Source organism: Falco rusticolus, chromosome Z (assembly GCF_015220075.1).
Source record: "Falco rusticolus isolate bFalRus1 chromosome Z, bFalRus1.pri, whole genome shotgun sequence".
Classification (NCBI taxonomy): Eukaryota; Metazoa; Chordata; class Aves; order Falconiformes; family Falconidae; genus Falco; species Falco rusticolus.
Window position 1 is genome coordinate 10,382,519 of NC_051210.1, and position 21,330 is coordinate 10,403,848.

Genomic DNA, 21,330 nt, shown 5'->3' on the forward strand with positions numbered 1-21,330 from the left:
TTTTTCCTAACACATAAGCACCCAGTCAAATGGAAGGATTTTTTTCATCCTTTTGAGTAATACCAGCTGTAATGACTTACAAGGCAATATTCCAAGGAGTTCAATTACTACTTTTTGCAGGTACTCACTTGCAACTTACTTCTTGCTTAACACATCTGGGCCAAAAGAAATGATCAGATGTGGATATTCCAATTAATTGGTATCAAGATTAAATTGGCAGCCAACTGCTTGCTAGGGTATCTTGGAAGACAACCTACTTCATCAGCTCTGTAACTGACAGCCCTCAAGTTCAGCAGGAGAACATGCATGCAGGGAAATCCATGTAGGGGCAAGCAGAAGGCTTCAGAAGAAAACAAGCAAACAGTCAGTGTAGTTTAAGATGAGATGAACACTTCCAGCCATTTCTAATAACGTTAACTTCATTTTTCTCAGGAAAACAGATAGAGCTGCAAAGCCAAGATTGATTTTAGCAGGGTTCATACTTTACTACTATGAGAGTCCATTGTGCCATTGTTATCACACTTCTCTTCCACCAGAAGAGAAACAATAGGATGAATGCTTTAAGAATAAAGCCAGCTATGAGAAAACACAGAGCAAGGGCTTAGCCTCAATGGTCTAAGCTTTTTTAGTGCTGACCCCACAGGCAAGAGTATTTGATTAGGATTGTGCTGGAACAGTCTAACAGCCCTAAGTGGCCCAGTGGACACCAGCACTCTGCTTCTCTCTTAATGGCAGTTTATTATCCATCAATATATCCTAGAGGTTATATGAAGTTCAAAGGTATTTTACTTTCAGCTGCATTCCCATGTTTTGTTTTCAGCAGCAGCACACAAGAAAGGCCTGAGTAATGAACCACGGCTGGTTTGTCTCCAGCCCAGTGTGGCAGAAGGTAAAAAGCACTTTCACTTCCTAACTTCCATGCATAAAGCTGGAGGCACAGAGACAGAAGAAGAAAGAAAACCATGGCTCTTCCTCCTTTCCAGCACACATATGCTGATGATGAAAACCTTAACACAGGATAAGACTTCCAACTCCATCCTATGAGCAAATATCCCTGCCTGCAGCCAGGGATGTGCTCCGTAGAAGCAATACAACCCCTTGCCACAGTCACAGCAGACATTTTTCTTCCATATAAAGTGCAAAAATTCAGCAGTGACAGGGAAGAAGTGATCCAGTATTTTCAGCTTTTTTTCCCATTGCTTCTTATAAGTCCTTTAATTTGACTGTGAATACACACCCAGCTCTCGGTAAGATGCAAGGATGCTTTACCTCTAACAGTATACAGGGACAGAGGTGTCATAATGCTCTATGGGCAAAGCTCCTCTTGGTCACTGGGGAGCCATATTTATCACTGGCCCATGTCAGCAGTAAGACAAGCCATCCCATCCCATGCATGAACTTGGGACTTCTCATGAATAAGAAGGAGGGAAGCTAGAGCCCCTTGCACATGCAGTTCAGAGCTGCCTTCTCCTTACTTTGCTGCTACAAAGAATGAGCTGCTACAAGTAAATGAGCAACCAGCACTCATCTCTAAACACCCAGGAGTGTGCTCTGGGCAGCGTTAAATGGCTGTGAATTGGTAAGCTTTCAAAGGACAACCAGATTGTCAGTGCCACAGTGGAAACACAAACTGCAATGCTGTTTTTCTTCCTGCTCCAAAAGAAGCATGGGATGGTCCCCTCGGTAAGGTCTTCTAAGCATTTTTTCTACTAATCAACATTGTGAAAAATGCATACCAGTTTGCAAGCACCATATAAAGCAACATCCAAATTGTTTAGTGACAGAACGTCTTCATTCATTTCTCAGCAATTAAGTCCACGAAAGCTCTAACAAAAACCAAACACAATAAAAGTAAGAATGTTATTCTGAATGGGCTCTAGGCTTTTTTACACTATGCTCAGCTGAACATTGTGTGGCAGAGCTATGGGTGTTAAAATTAGAGCTGAAAAGAAAAATACCAAAGGGATGGGCTGGTGAGGATCAATTTGTAAGTTAAATGGGCAGCTTACACAGACTAGCAATGATGGAATTATTCATATAAGGATTTGATTGGCATAACCTTTTTTCAAGGGTCCAGAAGATGTATTAAGCTCAGCAGAATCGAATATAAACCAGCTCCAGACAGCGCGATATGGCACATTTTGCATACCTTGCAAATCCCAAGGGGGACTATCCCTCTAAGGTGGAAGATGCCTGCAAAGATTTCACAGCTCACTTAATTTTGTGGAGTAAATTATTAGGATGTTTTGTTCTGTTTTGGTACAGACAGGGACTAAGCTTGCAGTGCTCAGGATGCTTACCTATGAAACGTATTATTCTTCGAAGGAGTGGGTTCAGGTAACAGCACTCTCCAGTCAAAATAGTTTTCTCTTGAATAATTAGGCTTTCTCGGGTTGACTTTATGAAATACATGGATATCTCACCAATAAAAATCTGCCAGGAAAGGGAAAGAAAAGGAAGGTTAAAAACGACATGAGCAAACATCAAAACGTGGGTGGGTGACTGGTTCCAGCCCACAAACTACTACACAGCAGCACGTCTTTGGGACACTGCACTTCCACAGTGAGGCTACACTTACTCAGCTGAGATGAACTGACATAGACCCAGCTCCCAGCCAAGAAAAGGAGCTGTTATTCTTGCACTCAGTGGCAAGACACAGCAAATATTAGGCCTTCTTATACTAAATCCTGGGATACAGATGGCGAAGAGAGCTTAATGAACACTGTGGATCGCAGAAGCTCCCATTTTTACTGTGATTGGCAGAGCATTTGTCGTGTCCTGTTAACAGCTTACTGACTATGTAGACTTCAGGGATGGAAGGCTTCTAGACATCTGGGGAAGTGGAAAGCAATGCTGAGACTTCCACCCCAACATTTTACCAGCAAGCCTCAGCAATATTGGATGCTCCTGGCAGCCTCCACAGCTTCTCAAACTTGTATTCACCTGAGTCTGCCAGATAGGTTATAGAGCTCCTGCCAACTTTGAGAAGAAATTTAGACAAAGGACATCCCGTAATGGAAATCAGGCTGAAGTCAAAAACTTTTGGGGAGGTCAAGGAAAATTCTGGACAAATACATCATATTTGTACTAATGAAGAAAAAACTGCCAGGGTATGGCTGGAGCACACCCAGTCACCCATACTGTTACATTGCTAGCATGGTCCCTGCCGTAACCTGGCCTGGTGACAACAGTCTCTCAGAAAATGCCTGGGACAAGTCCCAGGAGGAAAGCTGCATGCAGCCACTGCTGTTTACACAGGAGTTTAGCCATTTGGCTGCAGACTGCATATGCCAGCTAGTATGACAGCCAGAGGATGACTTCTGGCCTGTTTTATTTACTGAATGGCCTGTTTCATTTATTTAAACATCAAAGATGAAGTCTCCAGGGATCCATTGCTTTTGATCTTAGCTATACTTAGGTATTACTTTTTTTTTTTGTGACCAGAATATTCATACTTTCTATAAAAGTGACAACTGCTTCCCATAGGAGTAGGATCAGTATTTCCTAAGCCCTCTGAAGTAATTTAAGCCTGTCACGCAGAGGTCTATCTGCCCTAGCTAAAGCTGGATAGCATTTCTTCACAGGCTTTAGAGGCAGCGACGGTCCACTCACAGACGGCACTTTTGAAAATCACCCAACCTATCATGTTTTGCCACCAGGCTTTAGGAGGGGAAACTGGGAGCTTTTTTAGAAAGACAGAGTTTGTAATGAAAGCCTTTAGAGAAAAAATGTCAGCCTGAAGTGGATGAAATGAGCTTTTAAAAGGGAAGCACTCAAAAGAATTAATTTAATACATTATTATAAGACACAAAAAAGGAAGCCACAGTGCTAGGGAATGGTCAGAAAAACGCATAAAAAAAATATGCATGCGCACACACATACCCATAGACACTCAGAGTTAGTATAAATATCAAGGAACTAGTCTTAAGTTAGCTTTGGCTGCTGGAATGGTATGTTGTTTCAAGGGCAACAAGTCATCCTTATCTAAGCCACATGAGCATCCTTATCGATTATTGACATTCAAGCATAGTACGCTCAACCTTGAGTTGTAAAATATATGTCGATAATGGCATCTGGGAGTGGGAGCTGACGCATGGGAGCTGCGCTGAAATATTGCCTTTATCCCATTTCACTCCATCTGCTCTTAACAAAATTGGCAAGCAGTTCGATAAGCCTAGCTCACTAACTGCGGGGTTGGGCATTAAGAAAAAGACCATGGGCACTAAAGCAGTTTAAAAGTGACACTCTTTCAAACCGTTTATTATTTGAATTACAATAATGTTCAGAAGTTCAAATTAATGCTTTGGCTCTCTGTCTGGCTGGCGCTGTATGTACACATTGAGAGACAATTCACACCCTGAGGAAATTCTATGCTGTGAAGACATGGGTCAGTGGCATTTAAAAAACCCAGCCTTTTCAAATAAGAGATACACTAAGGTATGAAACTTCTTAACAGTCCTCCTTTAAAAACAGACCTATTTTTAAAGTTCCATTGCATCAGAAGTTAGCTGAATATTTTCTGACTTCAATTCCCATCTTTATTTCTATATATTTGGCTGTCTGGCATACTCCTAGCAACTGCCATGTGGATAGATTATTCCACTTAGATTTAGGAGTAAATTTTGCCAGGCTATAAATCTGTTCAGTTCCATTCCACTGACTAAAGCAGAGTTATCTTAGACTTCCTACAGCATAACAGATCAAAATGTGACTTTTTACGGGAACAGTACCTTTGGTGTAATACCAAAGAGTTTAGGTGTATAGTAATAGCATATTTATGAGGTGATTCAACATAACTGCACTATTCTTTTGGTGCCATCGCTGGCATTGAATTTAATTGCTCAAATCTGAGGATTTTGTTTTCTTGTAGGTTTCATGTGGGCTCTAGAAACCGAGCCTTGCTGTCCTGTAAAAGTTCAGCGAGGGCCTGGGCACCTAGCTCTGATAGCTAAGCCAGCTGTGCAAAATTGAATGTGGTCCGAACAGCTCTTCAAAGAACTAATTTATTTTTTTTTCTGCATGCATTTCTGGAGTCAAGTAACTCCGCTCATTCTCATGATTTAAGCCCTGATGATTCTGCATGAGCAGGGCGCGCACCCAGCCAAGCTGTCCAGCTGGCCTCCCAAAATCAATCACTGACATTGTTAAGTATCTTTGCTTCTGCCAGAACAGAATCAGCACCCCAGGAATTGGTACAATTCAGTTCTAAACCTGAAACCTAAATATAGATAAAGAGGTATGGGTGGAAAGGTACACAACAAGCAATCTACTTATTTCTGTTTGGGAAAACAATCCAAGTTTGTTTTATCACACTGTAAACAGTGTGGTAAGCTGTCGTATCACACTGTAAACAGTGTGATAAGCTGTTGTATCACACTGTAAACAGTGTGATAAGCTGTTGTATCACACTGGCTTAATTAGACAGTAGAAATGGCAAGAAAATGACACTGGAGGTTGGCGACTGACAGCACAGGTGATCTGCAGTCTGAGGTGATGTAGGCAATAGGGAAGCAAAGGTAGTGCCACTGGATATGATTTTGTTCTTGGTGTCCTGAATGCAACAGAAGTTCAACCACACTGAGCTTATGTTGCTTGGATACTCTTTCTTACATATTTTCGATAGTACTATTAGGTACCTTTGATGATGCCCCAAAGCCCCAGCATGAATCTCTACTCAGCAGTCATTTTTCCTCTGCTGATTACAACCTGCCCATTGAGAAAATGTCTTCAGTTTGCCCTGCCTTCCCATTACTGGTGGTGTCGCCAAATACTTGCTCCTCAACATTCAGGTCTCAAAAACCTCTGCTGCATATGCTTTCCTTATTTCTTGGCTCCTCCTGAGCAAAGAGACAGATAAAATGATCTGTTCCATTTTCCTCTTCAACAACCTTTTGTCCATGATAGTCCTTCAACTTTCAAACTGACATTTTCAGACAGTGAAATATCACATCTTCCCCCTTCAAGTTCTTAGCCCATCGTGAGCACCCAATACTCCCTGAACTCTGATACAGATCACCAACAGTTTGTTAATTTAATTGCCAATTTAATCAACAAAACAATGTAACTGCTGCTTTTAAAGGGACGCAGAAACTTGACCTTTTTTTTTTTTTCCCCCTATGGCACTTTCCGATAACCTCACAGTCTCCTTGCCAAATGATTCTTTGTACAGCTGCATTCTAAAAATCGGGATAAACATCAAGAAGAGCTGTTTCTGTAAGGATAAACTATCCAGGAGTGAATCTGGCTTACAAACAAGAGGAGGTTGCAGAAGAGTGGCATCCTGGAGCAGCACTCCTGCAGGAACGGTGCAGTGGGGTAAGGGTGGGGAGGGAGCCTTAAAGAGTTACATCCCATTTAGAGAAGTAATTACTGATGGTGCTGACAGCCAAGAATGGGTCCAGCTTCAAGACTTTTATTCCTCTTACCAGTTTCTCTCATTCAGAACATTAGTCTTGTATCTCAATTGAGACCCTCTAGCAGAGCTGAGGACATGCTTCTCCAAACTCCTCTGCGTGTAGAGTGCCACAATCCGGTTCCTCTTACGCATAAACTGGCTCACCACCAGTCAGACTGCCCCAGTTTTGCCCACTTTTTTCCCCACCTCCCTTTGAAAACTCACTATAGGTTCACTGCAACTCAGTCAAACTGCTCAGCCCTCTTCTCTAGGGAGACCTGGCCTGACTGCCTCCATGCAGTCCCGCATCGCTGCTGGCGTAAGCTGCATCTCGACAGCCCTCCTGCCTCTCATTCACTCACTCTGGGGTTACAAATGGGGAAAAGCTGTTCTTCTATTTTTTTCACACTTTCTGTGAACACTGAGGTTGTGTGAAAGCTGCCACTGACAGTTTTCATTTCAGCTGCAATGCCATACAGATAAAGAAGGAGGAGCATCAGCCAGGGTGCACAGAAGAGATGCAGGAAGCAGAGCTGTGCCCACAGCCTGGGACTGCCTGAAGTCTCTCCGTGAGACAACATGCTTCTGTTGCTTTCCATGAGAAAGTACAACTGATGGCATTTCCGATCGCAGCAAGATGATGGAGATCCTGTATCAGGAAGAATCATGCGAAGTACGGACAGGATCTGTCTGTTGGTTTTATGCATTAAATTTACATCATTCTGATTTCTGGGAGTTTTTAAATCCTTCAACTTGTTTACTCTAACAGCATCCTTGTGGCACAGTCAGTCCTTGCTAACACCACTCTCTCCACAGAAACCGCATCCAGAGGTAACGCTATCACACACAACAATCTCTGGCAGCAAACCAAACTGAACTTGGGTCTTGGGACATCGTAACTCTCAGTTCTGGGCAGGTTTTAGAAAGCTGACATTTCCCAAATCCTCTGTAAGGATGGCTGTATTTTTAATGTCACAAATAGAACAAATTAATCAAGTCCACAGCATTCCAATAGCAGCCAAGGGGAGGAGAATACACAAGGAAGGCACTGGCTGTGAGATGAGCTATGAGCAGAGCACTCAAAACCAGAGAATACAAGCAGGTGAGGGTTCTGGGGCTCTCAAGCCCCAGTTTCCCAGTTTCCCAAGCAGCCAGTTTCAAAATGATTCCACACAACTATCTCTGGAAAAAAGCAGGCTGCTCCCCAAAAGGTAACCTTTGCCAAGTGCCCCAGCAGGTGTTCTATCAGCACTGGGCCAACAGCAATTCTGTTCTTTTACATCACGGTGGATCTGAGGACTGCATTAGCACAGCTGCTTGTTGGTAGAGAGACAGTCTTCAGGCTGTACACAGGCGCTCACGGCTCCATTCATCTGTCCTTAGTTAAACAGCAGAAAATTTCCACTAGCACGACAGAATAGAGAGACACAGAACAACACGGTGATTTAGCTGGGAAGGGGCCTCCACTCCAACCCCTCTCAAAGCAGGGTCAGCACAAACCACAGCCTTGAGCAGACGCATTACCAGAGGAACGGGGCTCCAACAGCCTCTACGGTGGCACGGTTTGGGTGTTTGACTACTGTCATTGTAAAAAGACTTTTCCTAATATTTTATTGGTTTCTTTTCTTGCAGCTTGTATCCCTTGCAGGGCTGCCTCTTGTGATTTAACAGTCTGTCTCTATCTTCTCTACAGTCCCCGCTAAGAACATGGCGCATATCGACTTTCACTTAGTGTTGTTACTTCCTTAATTCCTTAGATCTCTCTTGCAGTTAGCCTCGGGCCCTGAGAGTTACTGATCTGCCATCCCACCTGCTACCTACAGGGCCAAATACTGACACCGCACAGCTAAGACTCCATAGTCAAACCCGGGTGGCAGACACTAAGCAACGTTCATGCTGAGAAAAGACACCATAGGGGACAAGCAGCCACTGAGGCCTGCCTTGGCACCCTCTGCAGGGCACGGGATCTCTGCTGTGACTTGCAGCCAGGACCCTGACCCATGCCTGCCTGGGAGGGCAGAGCTTTCCCCTGGTAACACAGAATCACAGAATCTTTAGGTTGGAAAAGACCTTTAAGATCACCGAGTCAAACAAGTAACCTAGCACTGCCAAGACTTATCAAATCTAAATCCAACAGAAGACACCTGACTTCAAAGGCAGCAATCGTGTCCCAGATGTATGATGCTACACTACCATCGCTGGTCACGAGGACTAGTGGATCAGCTGAGAGTTTTTCTCAGAGACTCTCATCTTTACCATGACCATCTAGACAGGTCTCCCCTAGCCCACAGCAATCAATGCTGTATTTTGCATGAAGCAATGTCTTCAGGTGAACCTTGCAAAGCCAGCTCATCCATAACATTCTGAGGACAAAACCTTAATCTGCATTCAGTTTCTTATTACCTCATTCTGGTTTATTTTGATTTGGGTTTTGTGGTATTTTGTTGTTGTTGTTCAATGAAAACAGCAGCAAAGAACAGTTAAAAAGTCCTTTTGGAGAAAAAGGAGATTGCTTGCTTTTACTACGCATCAAAAGGGCCAAAATCCACAATGTGGATCCTAACCTGCCCAAGAACCACAACTGTCTTATCACTGTGCTTAAAAAAAACAATTTGTTGTGGTAAAACTCTGACAGAATTAAACTGAAGTTCTAGTCAATAGAAGACATTTCCCACAGCTCTGCATGTAACTGGGACCACTACGAAGTCCTGGAGACACTGGCAGTAGAAATGCCTGAAACTCTTGCACCAAACAAGGTGTATTTATTCTTTTCCAGAGTAGTGTGCAAATACCAGAATATAAACATTTACAGTGTAACAGTCACACCTTTGCCTCACTCCTACATATCCCAGCTTGTCATTCACCATTTCACAACTTGTGTCCTGGCAAGCACCAAAAAGAGGGAGACAAGCCAGCAGAGGACACCTTACAAGCAGCCGGGCTCTTCCTCCAACCTTGACCTGTGAGCAACCCCAGCCCTGTTTCCTGACAGTAAGAGGAAGGTGCAGCCAAATGCCCTTGAGTGATGTCCCTCTTTGGGACCAAGCTGAAATGGAGGCCAGCCCTGAAAGCCAAGACCATGCAAGTGCCATGTGTGGAACATCTCCTTGGAAAAGGTATGTATCCTTCCTTCACAAGGACTAAGGGACACTACAGGCATTGACACTGACCTCTCCTCCCCACTGCTGCCCAGCATGCTGTGCCAGCATGGGGGTGAAGCATGGCAGGTAAGAGGACGTGGCACAGGAGTCTGTGCTTTCTGGCAGCATGGTCACCAGCAGAGCCTACGGATTTCTGTGAAAAAGCTGGGAAGCAGCTACTGTCACAGAGCTCTGAGCTCCGTTAGCCACCCTCGGTTTTCCTGGCATCTGTGGCTGAGCTGCCACGGGGGAATCAACTAACACAGGCAAAAATTCCCTGGTTTACCTTCTAGAAATAAATCACTGTAATAACATGGCTGTACTAAGCCAAAGCCAAAAAAGCAAGGTAGCAAAAAGAACAGGAAAGCCATCTGTACCAATGATGTTTCTGAAGCTTGGGAGGTAAGCGCAGATTGTAGAGAGATGTTTGAACAGCTTCCCCCTGCTTCAGATAAATTTGATCAACCCTGTAATTCACCTTATAATTAATAATCAGATCAATTCAGTTACTAAGTCCAACATTATCTGAAAACAAATACTCCTTTGCACAAATTAATAGCACTGGCCAGTTAACAATTACACGTAGGCTGCCACTTCAACCTTGAAATGGAAGGAAAGAAACTGAAGGCTGTGTGAAAACAGTAGTGGCACTTTCTATTCTACTTTCAGGAAACAAAGAACGGTGCCCTTAAGCTTTCTGCTGCTGTTCAGTATCCATTTCAGTGAGCTGGCTCTGCTCCTAAGCCTCACTGCTTCTCTTGGGCAGACAGACAAATCACAATGGATGGAGCAGCACAGGCAGCAGCTCTGAACCCCAGAAGGATTGTCCAGTACCAGCTGGGGAACTGGATGATTTGCAGTAACTTCGTAATGGGGAACACTCATCTTGAGGGACGTTAATGAATGTGGTGGAGTCATCCTGGAACATTTTTAAAGGAAATGGCTTGAAAAGGTTATGTTTGTGTAAAGCAACTTGTTCCAATTAAAACAGTTTTCATAAAGTTCTCACACTGGCAAAAATTAGAAGAATAATTATTTTTTACCTCTCCCTGCCCCAATATTTTGGAATTGACAGGGCACTGAAATATAATACTTTCTTCCAGGCTCCGTATAACGTGCTGCTGTGGGACAAGTCACTTTTAAATTCACCAGATGTGCAACCATGGAACTCAAGATCTGGTGCTTAAACTTAAAAGCTTCTCTTAATTTTTACATTCCCTGTCACCAGAAAATCAGAGAAAGGTTTGCATTCTAACACCTCCAACTCTGGAAAAAAAAAAGCAATTATTCTCTGGCTCATTTCACCCTTCCTGAAGTACCCATAATAACCAAAATGAAGGGCGGTCTGTGAAAACCTCTGTAATGCAGAGGTCAGCTATCCAAATGTGCAGGCATGTTGCTACAGGCCGTGTGAAGACCAAGGCAAAATCAGGTTTTGGAAAGTTTTGACCCTTTGAAATGCAGCAGAGGCAAAGACTGATGATCTGTGCTATTCTCACAAGGCCACAGAGATGAATAACCTCCTTCTCACTCCCTTTGCCTGGCACCCAGAGGCTGGCTAATAGCTACAGTACCTAAGTGCTTGCCATGACTGTCAAGGATGGTACATTCCTGTCTGCAAACATTAAAATGATTTAGCCACAGCTTCTACTTTACCATGAGACAGGCTGAAAGCATTCCTATACCCATTTCAGCATGACAACAGGAACACTGGAAATTCCGCAACTGTTCAATAAACAACGGCCAACAACATCAGTACAACTGAAATCAGCCTGCAAGAAGGGGAAAGTCGCTGGAGAAAAAAATAAAAGTCCTTAGAAACAACTGGCATGAGATGAAGATGAAATCATACGTATCTTATGAAGCTCTCTGTGGCACCAGAACCTACAGGTAACTACAAGTTCAGTCCACAACAAACCGGACTCCGGGAATCTCCCTGGAATCCCTCCAGGAATCTACCATTTTTGCTGATAGCAAAAATTTACTACTGTAGTCTGAGGATGCACATTTCAGGGGATAAATCACTAAATCTGAAAAAAAAAAATGGCCAGCTGTTTCTTTATGAAGAAAACCAGTATTTTCCTTATGTAGGTGCAATTTATTGCTAAACTCACCATATCCTACTACTTTGCTGCAAAGAGGCTAATACCACCACACTCAGGAAATTAAAAATGAATAAAGCAGATGAAGTCTTTGACCTATCCTCAGTGGAACATTTGGGAGAAAAATGCATTTCACAGAACAGACTCAGACATACATGATTTTCATTTATTTAACAGTGTCATCATGAGATTCAGACATATCCCTTTGCAAGAAACTCTCATTATCAGATTAAAGGGTTATCAGTAGGAGCATTAAACTATTTTTGTAATTCTGATGTATGATAATTAAATACCCAATGTGGCATAAAAAAAATTATTAAACAGTGTCAGCAGCACCATGTTTCAAGAACAACAAATAAAACTGCATAAAATCAGGCCAGTCGCATTCATTTTGCCACTAAAAGTGCAGGGAAACGCATATACAGGGTACCAACCCACAACAGCACTTCTGAGCAGTATGGTCAGGGAAGAAATAAAGTACACGCATTCATTTTTCCCCACGGCCACTGCCATAGCAAATGGCTGAGACACAAAAATATTCCATTAAATTCACAAAGATGCTCCCCTTTGGCCTGCAAGCACTGCAACACCTCACAGTTACGCTGAAATTAGGGCTTTGAGTCCCCTCCAGCCCTGTGCACACAGGACTGCGCTTAACTGCTTGTGTCTCAGATGAGGGAGCTTGTACTGAGTCCTACTGTATTTTTCATAGCTCCAGAAACACTGTTAACTAGTACTGTGCCTGCTCCCCACGGCTGCTGGGTTCCACCCCTTCTAACAATAATCACTCCTCTCATGCCATAGGTGTCAGGACAGTGGCAATATGCAGGCAACGCAGAGATCAGATTTGCTACTGTAAATCCTCTTAGCCAAGCCAAACAATTTGCTGTCAGAAGGTGAAGTAACAAGTGTCTTGCAGAGGAGAAGCAAGTAATTGTAAGGAGAGACCGGCATTACCTTTGACTTAAGTAATTTCTTCACAGTGGAGCTGCAGGATGTCAGTGATTATTCTTGAAAGCGAAGTGTAGAGAGTGAAGCTACAACTTAAGCCACTGTGAACGCACGCAAAGCTGCCTCCCACAAAGCACAGCTGTGCGGGTTCTTTTGTTTGTGTGTGGGTTTTTTGTTGGTGTTTTTTGATTGGTTTTGGTTGGGATTATTTTTTTTTGAGAGTACAATCATCACGGTGTAAGTAGAAACGCTGCACTTGCTTCCTTCACTGAAATCCCTGGGAATTCAACTGGATCAAACATCTGTGACAGTCTGAATGACAGGCAGCACCCACCTGGGTACTGCATGACAGCTGAGGATGCTCACACTGTGAGTGGTCTGACCAGCAGTGCAATGCAAGGACAGAGTTTAGGGAGACTCAGCTCACCTTCTGTCTCATTTATTAGTTTTCTATTAATAATCATTGACAAAACTCAGTCTGCAGAGTCAGCTACTAGCTGAAGTCTCAAATTATGTTTCTCAGGAAAAGATCAGAATGAGAAATAAAGTGAAATTACTTGTATTAAAACATTGTGCTGAGCACCAGTCAGGAGGACAGAAAAAGATCCTTTGGACGTATGCTCTACTTGAAGATTAGCCCAATACTAAGAAAGAAAACATTAAATAATTAAATAACGTATTAATACATACTACATTAAAAGTGGAAAGCAAAATGTTTTCCCAGGAAAGTTCAGTCTGTTGTTGCCTTGAGGATGTATGTAGAGATCACAATGAAGCATGGTGCAAACAGCCCTGTGCTGCCCCTGACCATATCTTTTCTAGCTGACGGGGTATAGCTAGCAAAGCATAACCCAAGAAGCAGAGCTTGCCAGCTTACACCCAGCACTGGAGCCAGTCATCTAGGCTGATTACTTCTGGACCTGGCCAGCATTTCTGCACAGCTTGCAATGTATGAGATAGTCAGAGCAGCTCCACACAGCACTAAGCTGAAGGTCTCTTTAGCACCCAAAAACTTTGATATTCACTACCGTCTTTCATTTCTTGTGTTTAACACAGCCTACAGAAACTACAAAACCAGCATTGTTCAACTCCTGAAGAAGATTCCAATTTAACTTTTTATAAGTGAAAGTAACTAGGAAAAACTGACTGGGTCTGTGAAAAGAAGGAAAATGCTGGTCATATGGAGCAAAATCTGAAAGGCTGACAGCAAAGTTTGCCAGAGCAAGGATTTGAACAGAAGATCCAAATAAAGAGCAACATTCTTATTACCACTTCCTCACCCAATACCATATTGCTGAGTCAAGGGACAAACCTCTGATTAATTTAATTGTTATATCATCAAGGCATGGTAGTGACACTCAATCTCCCTTTCCAAGCACCGCTTGTGAAAGTTACTTCCCTAAACAACGGCAACATGTTTATAGGGGGGAAGCTGGAGAAATGTAGTATTTCATTTTTCATTTGCAAATCATCTACCACTGCAGCACAAAGTAAACTGAAAGTCCTAACATTCACTGGGGTTTCAATACAGAAAATAACAGTTACTGCACAGGATTTTCATAAACTCCTGGTACAATCCAAGTCAACACCCTTACATGTTTTCATTAAGTGTCCTGTACCAAAAAGTATTGCCTCTTCCACAGATCCCTTTCACATTCCTTACTACATTCTGTATTACACTGTTTCATGCATTAAAATTACTGCAGACCCAAACTTAAAACAGACTATTGTGCAGCATTCACCTTTCACAAGTAAATGCAGCATATACAGCTTTAATCAGCTTTTGAAATGGATGCAAATCAAAGTTCACATAGGAAAGAAATACTAAAGATAATGCAATAAAGAGAAAGAAATAAAACAAAACAGAGTACATAAAGACACAGTCCAATAAGAATTTACCAATGTAATTCCAAATGCAGCAAAGCTGGCTATTTGTGAAATTTGCAACTTTCTGCACAGAAAAAGGAAAAGGGCCAAAGTTTTGCTAATCAGTGACTGCAATTATCTGTTTGGAATTGTAGGTACTCAGTTAATTGAATATTTTCATATGCTCGGAACAGCTTACTGATTGGATACTAAAGAAAACCAGGTAAAAAAAGTGGATGTTACTGCCAAAAATAAAGAGAATATAAATAAAAAGGACATAGCATTCATATTTTTCTTTGCATTGAGCATCCAAATAATTTCTTATACTTACAATAGCTGTGGGAGTTGAAGCCAGCACACAGTAGAGCACAAGAGGTGAAATGAAGCTCTCATCCTCTGTTCCAGGGTACGGTTTCATCAAATTGCCATCCTGACAGAAGAAGCCTTGGATATGCACCTGAAAAGTATCGGTGCACTCAAAGTAGTAGGCGAGCAGAACAGTCCCAGCCATGATGACAAGCTGAAAATATAACATGGTCACACAGACATTAGTTGCTTTTTTAACAGATGCAGCTATGCCTTCCAGCTACTCTAGTCCTGCAGACCATCCTCCCTTTATCATCACCCTGTCAGCCCTGCAATAATGGTGTGTGAATGTGCGTGTTTCTGTGCCTCTGCTTTGCAACATCTGTTATATAAACTTTTTGGCAAACGACACTAATGAACGTCTCAAATAGGAGTGGGTCTGAAATGCTGCTTGTCGAGGGATGGCAGCTTTGACAACTACTTTATCAAAGGGCACGTGAGTGTCAATGGCAACAAGGATCAATGAAAGCTAGCAGGTACAAGGGGCAGCACTGCAGGAGCCAACAGCAGTAACAAGCTAAAACCTGTGCACAGTGGCAGGGAGCTGGAAAGGATTATTACAAAGGATAAAGGAAGCTAAAGCCAAAATGCTTTCCCCCCCCCCCCCACGCCCCGGCCCTGCAGCTGTAAATCCACGCTGGGGAATGTGCACCCTGTGCTAATCCAGAAAAGCCCTCTGTGTCCCACACGAAGAGTCATCCGGAGGGAAATCTGCCTCCTGCCACTCACCTTTCCTCGGAGCCACTGCTTATGAGTAAACCTTTAGACGTCTACTTAGAAATCCTGACTCCCTGAACAACCAGTCTGGGCTACTGTGCACTGCCTGGCTTCCCCACTCCATCACAAGCGCTTTTGAAAAAGACCAGTTTGAGTCTGGATCTGTTGGAAGAAGGGTTCGCCGGAGTCAAGAAGACACTCAATACGAGTTATGCACCTTGCTCAACTTTATTAGTGTCTAACACTACTTATATAGAACCGATACACATGCATATTCGTAAAGCAGAAATATAATTGGTTAGCAGTCTCTAAACACGCGCGGTTCTCACACCCCTAATTATCATGACTAAAATGAGCATTCTATCCATGCAGCGAATTGTGTTGCTGTGCTTCAGCCTTGTAGTTTGTTACTCCCTATTTTCGCATACTGCTCCCTACCTTTCTTGGCCCTGCACCTGCTTTCCCAGCAGCTGTAGCTTGTTACAGCCACGGCCTGTTGGCACAACATAATTACTTGGTCTCAGGATTCAAGACTACCTTTCTTGTTCAAGCTCAAGGCTACCCTTCTTGTTAACTTCAGCACAGCAACTTCAGCACAATTCTGATTACAGGCCTATTCTAACACCAGGCCTGGATTGTGCAGATCTTCAGAGATTCTAAGGCCATGCTTCTGCAGCCATTCTTCTACAATTCCCCCTTTTTCTTTTGCACAAGCCAAGCCTGACTGGTTATGTTAAAAACTACCCTCTTTAAACAAGAAAAAACACAGCTAAAAACTAAAAGCATTACAATAATGATTATAACAAAGTGTATTCCTTCCATCAATAACATCTTTAATCAACCTGTTATGCCCAATCCTCTCAACCATTCATCAAAGGGATTATCATCAACAAGAATATGCTTCATGTTTCCCTGCAGTTGTGACAACTTCTTGTGGATAGATATGGAATGATAGGAAAGGTTCACACAACACATCCCTTCAAAATCCTCACAACCGTGTCCATGTGCTAATAACAAAAAATCTACTGCAGCTCTATTCTGTAATGTAGCATGCCTAACACTATCTACACCAAGCGATAACGAACTTAAAATCTGTGATGTAAGATTAAATTGCTTCTCTCCCCAACACGCTAACCTTCGTATATTCTTAGCGTTTAATGCAGTCATTGCTCCTGGCATAAATATGGAGGCTAAGACATTTGTTGTTACAGACTGTAGATCGACTTGGTCATTACATGTCTCATCAAAGGTGCGCAGTGCCCTCCGTGATCTATGAAATTGTGGAGTCATTTTCAGTAAGTCTTTCATACGTGGAGCAAAGTTAAACGCCCTAAATAACATGGTCCACCGACAGGGTTCAAAGGAATCCCTGGCCATGCTCTATCTCCACATATCAAAAAGACTCCTGGTGGCAACTGATAGCCCCCTGATACATTTACATGTAAGCCTCCAGCTTTCAGTTCACCCCAATTAGGTGAACAGGTTAAATTTTGAAACCTTGTATCAAACTCCCATTCACCTTGTCCTGCTAGCCACGATCACCACGGTTCACCAAACCAAATTACTCCAGTACCATTAAGAGGTTGAAGTGGTGCTACCGTGTCCTCGCATTCTGGCGTTCCCGTAGCAGTCACGTTAACGTATTTAACGGGCGTAATGCTACCTAATAGGTCTAACTCCTGCAATGGCAAATGATATGGTCGATTCAAATTCTCAATAAGCGTTTTCTGCCACGCTGCAGTACGCATAGAAGGCCAAACAAATTGCCCATTTGGACTCACACATGTACCATTCTGATTGGAAGTCAGATCCACTGTTTTAACATTTCAAAAAACCATCAAAATTTGTTTCATTCTCTTGCAGGGGAATACCAATTAAACAAGTTCTAAAGGAGTTGTCTGCTTGCTGCAAACTTAAACAAAAGTCTGTTACACCCGTGATATTTGCCCATGTCACCCGTATGTTTGTTCTAGGCAAGATGTCAAAAATACTTTGGCCAATGGGTAAAAAATTCATCAAGACCGTAAACCAAGTCCACCACTTAAACATGTTTAGTTCTACAATTTCTACCTTTTTTTTCCCCCCCCACATTCCACCCCACAAATCTGTGCTTTCACAGATTCTGATGATGTATACTGTCTCCAATCAGCATGGTATTACACTAGTTGTATGCTTTCTCTTGCTTCATGCCCAGTTACTAATCAAACACATACACTCTTTACACCATTTACATTTAAGCTTTGGCTTACAGAACCATTTTACCCCACATAGCATACATCGGCACAATACCCACAGGTTACATCCCTTACAACATAGACAGTTTATTCCGTCTGCTCGCTCTGAGTCTTCTCTTCTGTCTTCTGATCTTGACATACAGGTCGCACAAACATGCTAGGGACCCATATAGGTCCTTTATCTGTGGAGATACAAAAATAACCTCTACCAATAATAACACCGGATTAGGTCCTTCCCATACACCTGAAGCCATATTTTCATACCGAACATTCAAACCAGGAACTGTAGTTGTTTGGTTCCCTTGTGCTGTTTGGTGATGTATAACAACAGGTGGTCCCTCTCTACCCTCCGTAAGGGAGAGATAGTTTAAGGTAAACAACACCTTAGTCAACCGTTCAGTTACGTCTATGTCCTGCGATACTTTCTGTCTCTGAAGATAATCCTTCAGGGTACGGTTTGCCCTTTCAACAACTGCTTTCAGTTCTAAGGTTTGAAGGTTGTCCCGTGGTTCACCGGTGATCACTTGTTTCTGCCACTGATTATCGGATTGCCAAGCACACGCAGCCTTCTTCATGTTTCGTCCTGCATCTGTAAACACCGTTGGCCCTTCAGCTGGTCTTTTTGAGTGTAACGGTCTTGCAATCCACTGATAATGTTCTAACATCTTCCAAAGAGGTCCTTTTGGCCGGTTGTTGTGTACAACACCTGTATAAACCATCAAGGCTTCCTGTATGGCTGTTGAATGTCTCAGAAGCCATTCATAATCATCACCACAGACTGGAATACTGATATCTGCTGGTTCAGTCCCATCAAATTCTACAGTCCTGTCTCTTCCTTTTCTCACTAAGGCCGCTACTGCTTCAGGGAGACTTAAAATACAATGTCTGGGTTGCAATGGCAAAAAAACCCACTCTAAAATGATCGCCGTATTTTCCCCCTTTTTCTTTTGCCATTGCAAAATAAGTACAAAAGGTGAAGTGGCAATATTACAAACCAAAAAAGATAACGGATGATTTGCCATTCGGTGACCACACCAGCCAGTCTGAATCTTGTGGGACACAACTTTCAGGGCAGCCCGCTGTTCTGGTGAACAAGTTTGAGGACTGTTCGCTTTGGTGCCATGCAACCAGGATCGGAACGGTTGCAAATCATCGTTAGTGAGTCTCTTTGTGTGTCATTAGGGTGTAAGGGAGTCGTGAAAAAGACAGAACAGTCTTTCAAGTCTATCACAACAATTTGCCACATCTGAGGGATCATCATAAAAGGTGGAAGAGCAGGTTGCAACACTCCCATCGCTAAAATCTGATCATTAATCTTCCATAAATCATGTTCCAGTTATGTGCATCAAGATTATTAATCAGTACTGGACAAGCTAACGAGCTGGTCACCTGCCATCCTCCCTCCAAAACAGCATCATGAATAACACCAGACCAACACTGTAGAATTGGATCTTTTCTCGAGTTCAGCATCGGTGGGGTAGTTGGGCTAACTGGAGGGATTACAGGTATTGAAGTAGTAGGCAGGTTCATTTTAACTCGCTTTACCAGGTTTCTTAATTTATCTATTACCGCCTCTAAGGATTTCTCTGTATTGTTACCACAAGGCTTCTCCCCGCCTTCCTCCTCAGACCCGTCCGATGACGTTCCAGGCCGAGGGGTTACGTCACCGCACGGCGCCGCGGCCCGCCCTGACGTGATTGGTGCAGCAGGACTCGCTGCCCCGCCCTCCTGGGCGGGGCTCGGCGGCCTCTTCCGGGCTCGGCTCAGCTACCGCAGGCTCTCGAGGAGTAACTTTCGGTTTGTCCGCTGTCTTATCTAAAAGCTCCGGCACTATTGAACACGCAGGGGCGGACATACCTTTCACAGGACGAGTATGCCCAACTCCGAAAAATGCAGCCAAGAGAGAAGGCTTAGGTGAATCACCCATCTGCTCCAGCGGCTTTTCTACACATCTCTCCCCAACGCTTCTATGGCTGCCGCCGCTACTTTTTTTTTTTCCGCTTTCATAATTTCCAGAGTGTTAGCTATCGACCGCCACCCCAGAGGCAATTTCCCACTTCTCTCCATTCCGCAATACTAAACAATAACGCGGGCTCGGGGATCTTAGTCTTTTTTCGTGCCCAGCGAACTAAGGTCTCCCATTTCTGTCTCTTTAACGCCCTCCTCTCTCTTAAGGAGGATGCCAGCTAACAGTTTAACTGCCGCGTCTAATTCCATCGCGGTCTTCTCAGAGCTCTCACCTTTCACAGAAAGGGTATCAGCGCGGGGAAGCCCTGCCGCGATTTACTCGTCGCGGCCTTCCGTACTGCCCCCCCCCCCATAGGAATTTAGCGCAGAGCCCTGCCGCGATTTATTCTACGCGGCCTTCCGTAGTGCCCGCCCCCCTCCCCCCCACCTTCTCACAGAGAGGAATTTAGTGCAGAGCCCTGCCGCTATTTACTCTACGCGGTCTTACCGCCGGCGGGGGTGCGATGTGCAGCTCCACACCGAACTCTGGACTCCCCTTTTCGCCAGCAGCTGGGGGGATCCGTGGCGGTGGGTGGGCGGGCGAGCGGGGGGAGCCGCGGGGCACGGCACGGCACGGCACGCTGGCGGGGCGCGGGGAGCTGTGCTGGTGTAAGAAGCAATCCAGCTAGCGAAGTACAGTCACTGGGTGTCATGATTTCAGAGTCAAACAAATAAGTCAACAAGTGTTTGACTGGTTCAGATTGTAATCCATATCGTGTAACGGCTTGTCGTAGCTGCTGCATACATTTCCAATCAAAAGGTTTCCACACAGCGGCTGCTGAACCAGCAGGTAAAGCAGTAGTCCACACCGGACAAGCAACAGCAGAAGCAGCTTCCCACTCTTCCTCCAGTATAGCGTCTCTTACAACCCCAGACCAACGACTTTCGGGAGCGGCAGGCTGGAGGATAACACCTTCCTGGGTCAGGATCTGAACATCAGGACCGGCAGTGGGCAGATGGCATTCAGTCAATTGCTGCTGCAAGCGGCTTAGGGTCCGGTCGGAGGGTTTGGTTTGGGGACGGGGGATCGGGGCAGGTGCAGGTGGGGTGGGTTAATTTTCTTTATCAGACCCCGCATTCTCATTCAGAGGCGCACACGGACCCGCCGTAGTACCCTCGTCCTCTTCTAACGGGTGGGGGGGGGGGCGCGGCTCTCGGTAGCTTTCAGGGCGGCGCGAAGCACCCGTTGTGGCGGCACCCTTCGGAGGTGGTGTCGGGTTTAACAGCTCTGTCGCAGATTTTTTAATGGGCACAATTATGCCTTTTGCAGACGGAGCACCTAGACCAAATAATCGGGTAGACTGCGACTGGGTTTCCCGACCGAGGAGGTCTGAGGCAGCCATAGCCATTTTTTTCTCTGGAACCAGGGATCGTAAATGGTTTATGACCTCCCGGCAGGCAGTCCCCAAGGCCTTGGCCGACTTGCTGCCGCTAAGGATCGCATCGCAAAGACAGAGCTGTTACACCCGACACCATCTCCGGAGGGTGCCGCCGCAACGGGTGCTCCGCGCCGCCCTGAAAGCTACCGAGAGCCGCCCCCCCTGCTAGATGAG

The 21,330-nt window shown here is 44.2% G+C and overlaps 1 protein-coding gene across 3 annotated transcripts in view; it reads right to left on the reverse strand.

Moving 5' to 3' along the window:
* Positions 1–21,330, reverse strand: part of PLPPR1 (phospholipid phosphatase related 1) — a 104,854-nt gene that overhangs the window by 19,751 nt on the left and 63,773 nt on the right. For 2 of the 3 annotated variants that reach the window (XM_037374200.1, XM_037374201.1), the window contains 2 exons: positions 14,785–14,973; positions 2,301–2,433 (listed from right to left, as the gene is read on the reverse strand). In XM_037374200.1, coding sequence (XP_037230097.1) covers positions 2,301–2,433; positions 14,785–14,973 — 322 coding nt within the window. Of the gene's footprint in view, positions 1–2,300; positions 2,434–14,784; positions 14,974–15,548; positions 15,775–21,330 lie in introns of those variants that run through there. The other variant, XM_037374202.1, reaches the window with a different exon arrangement.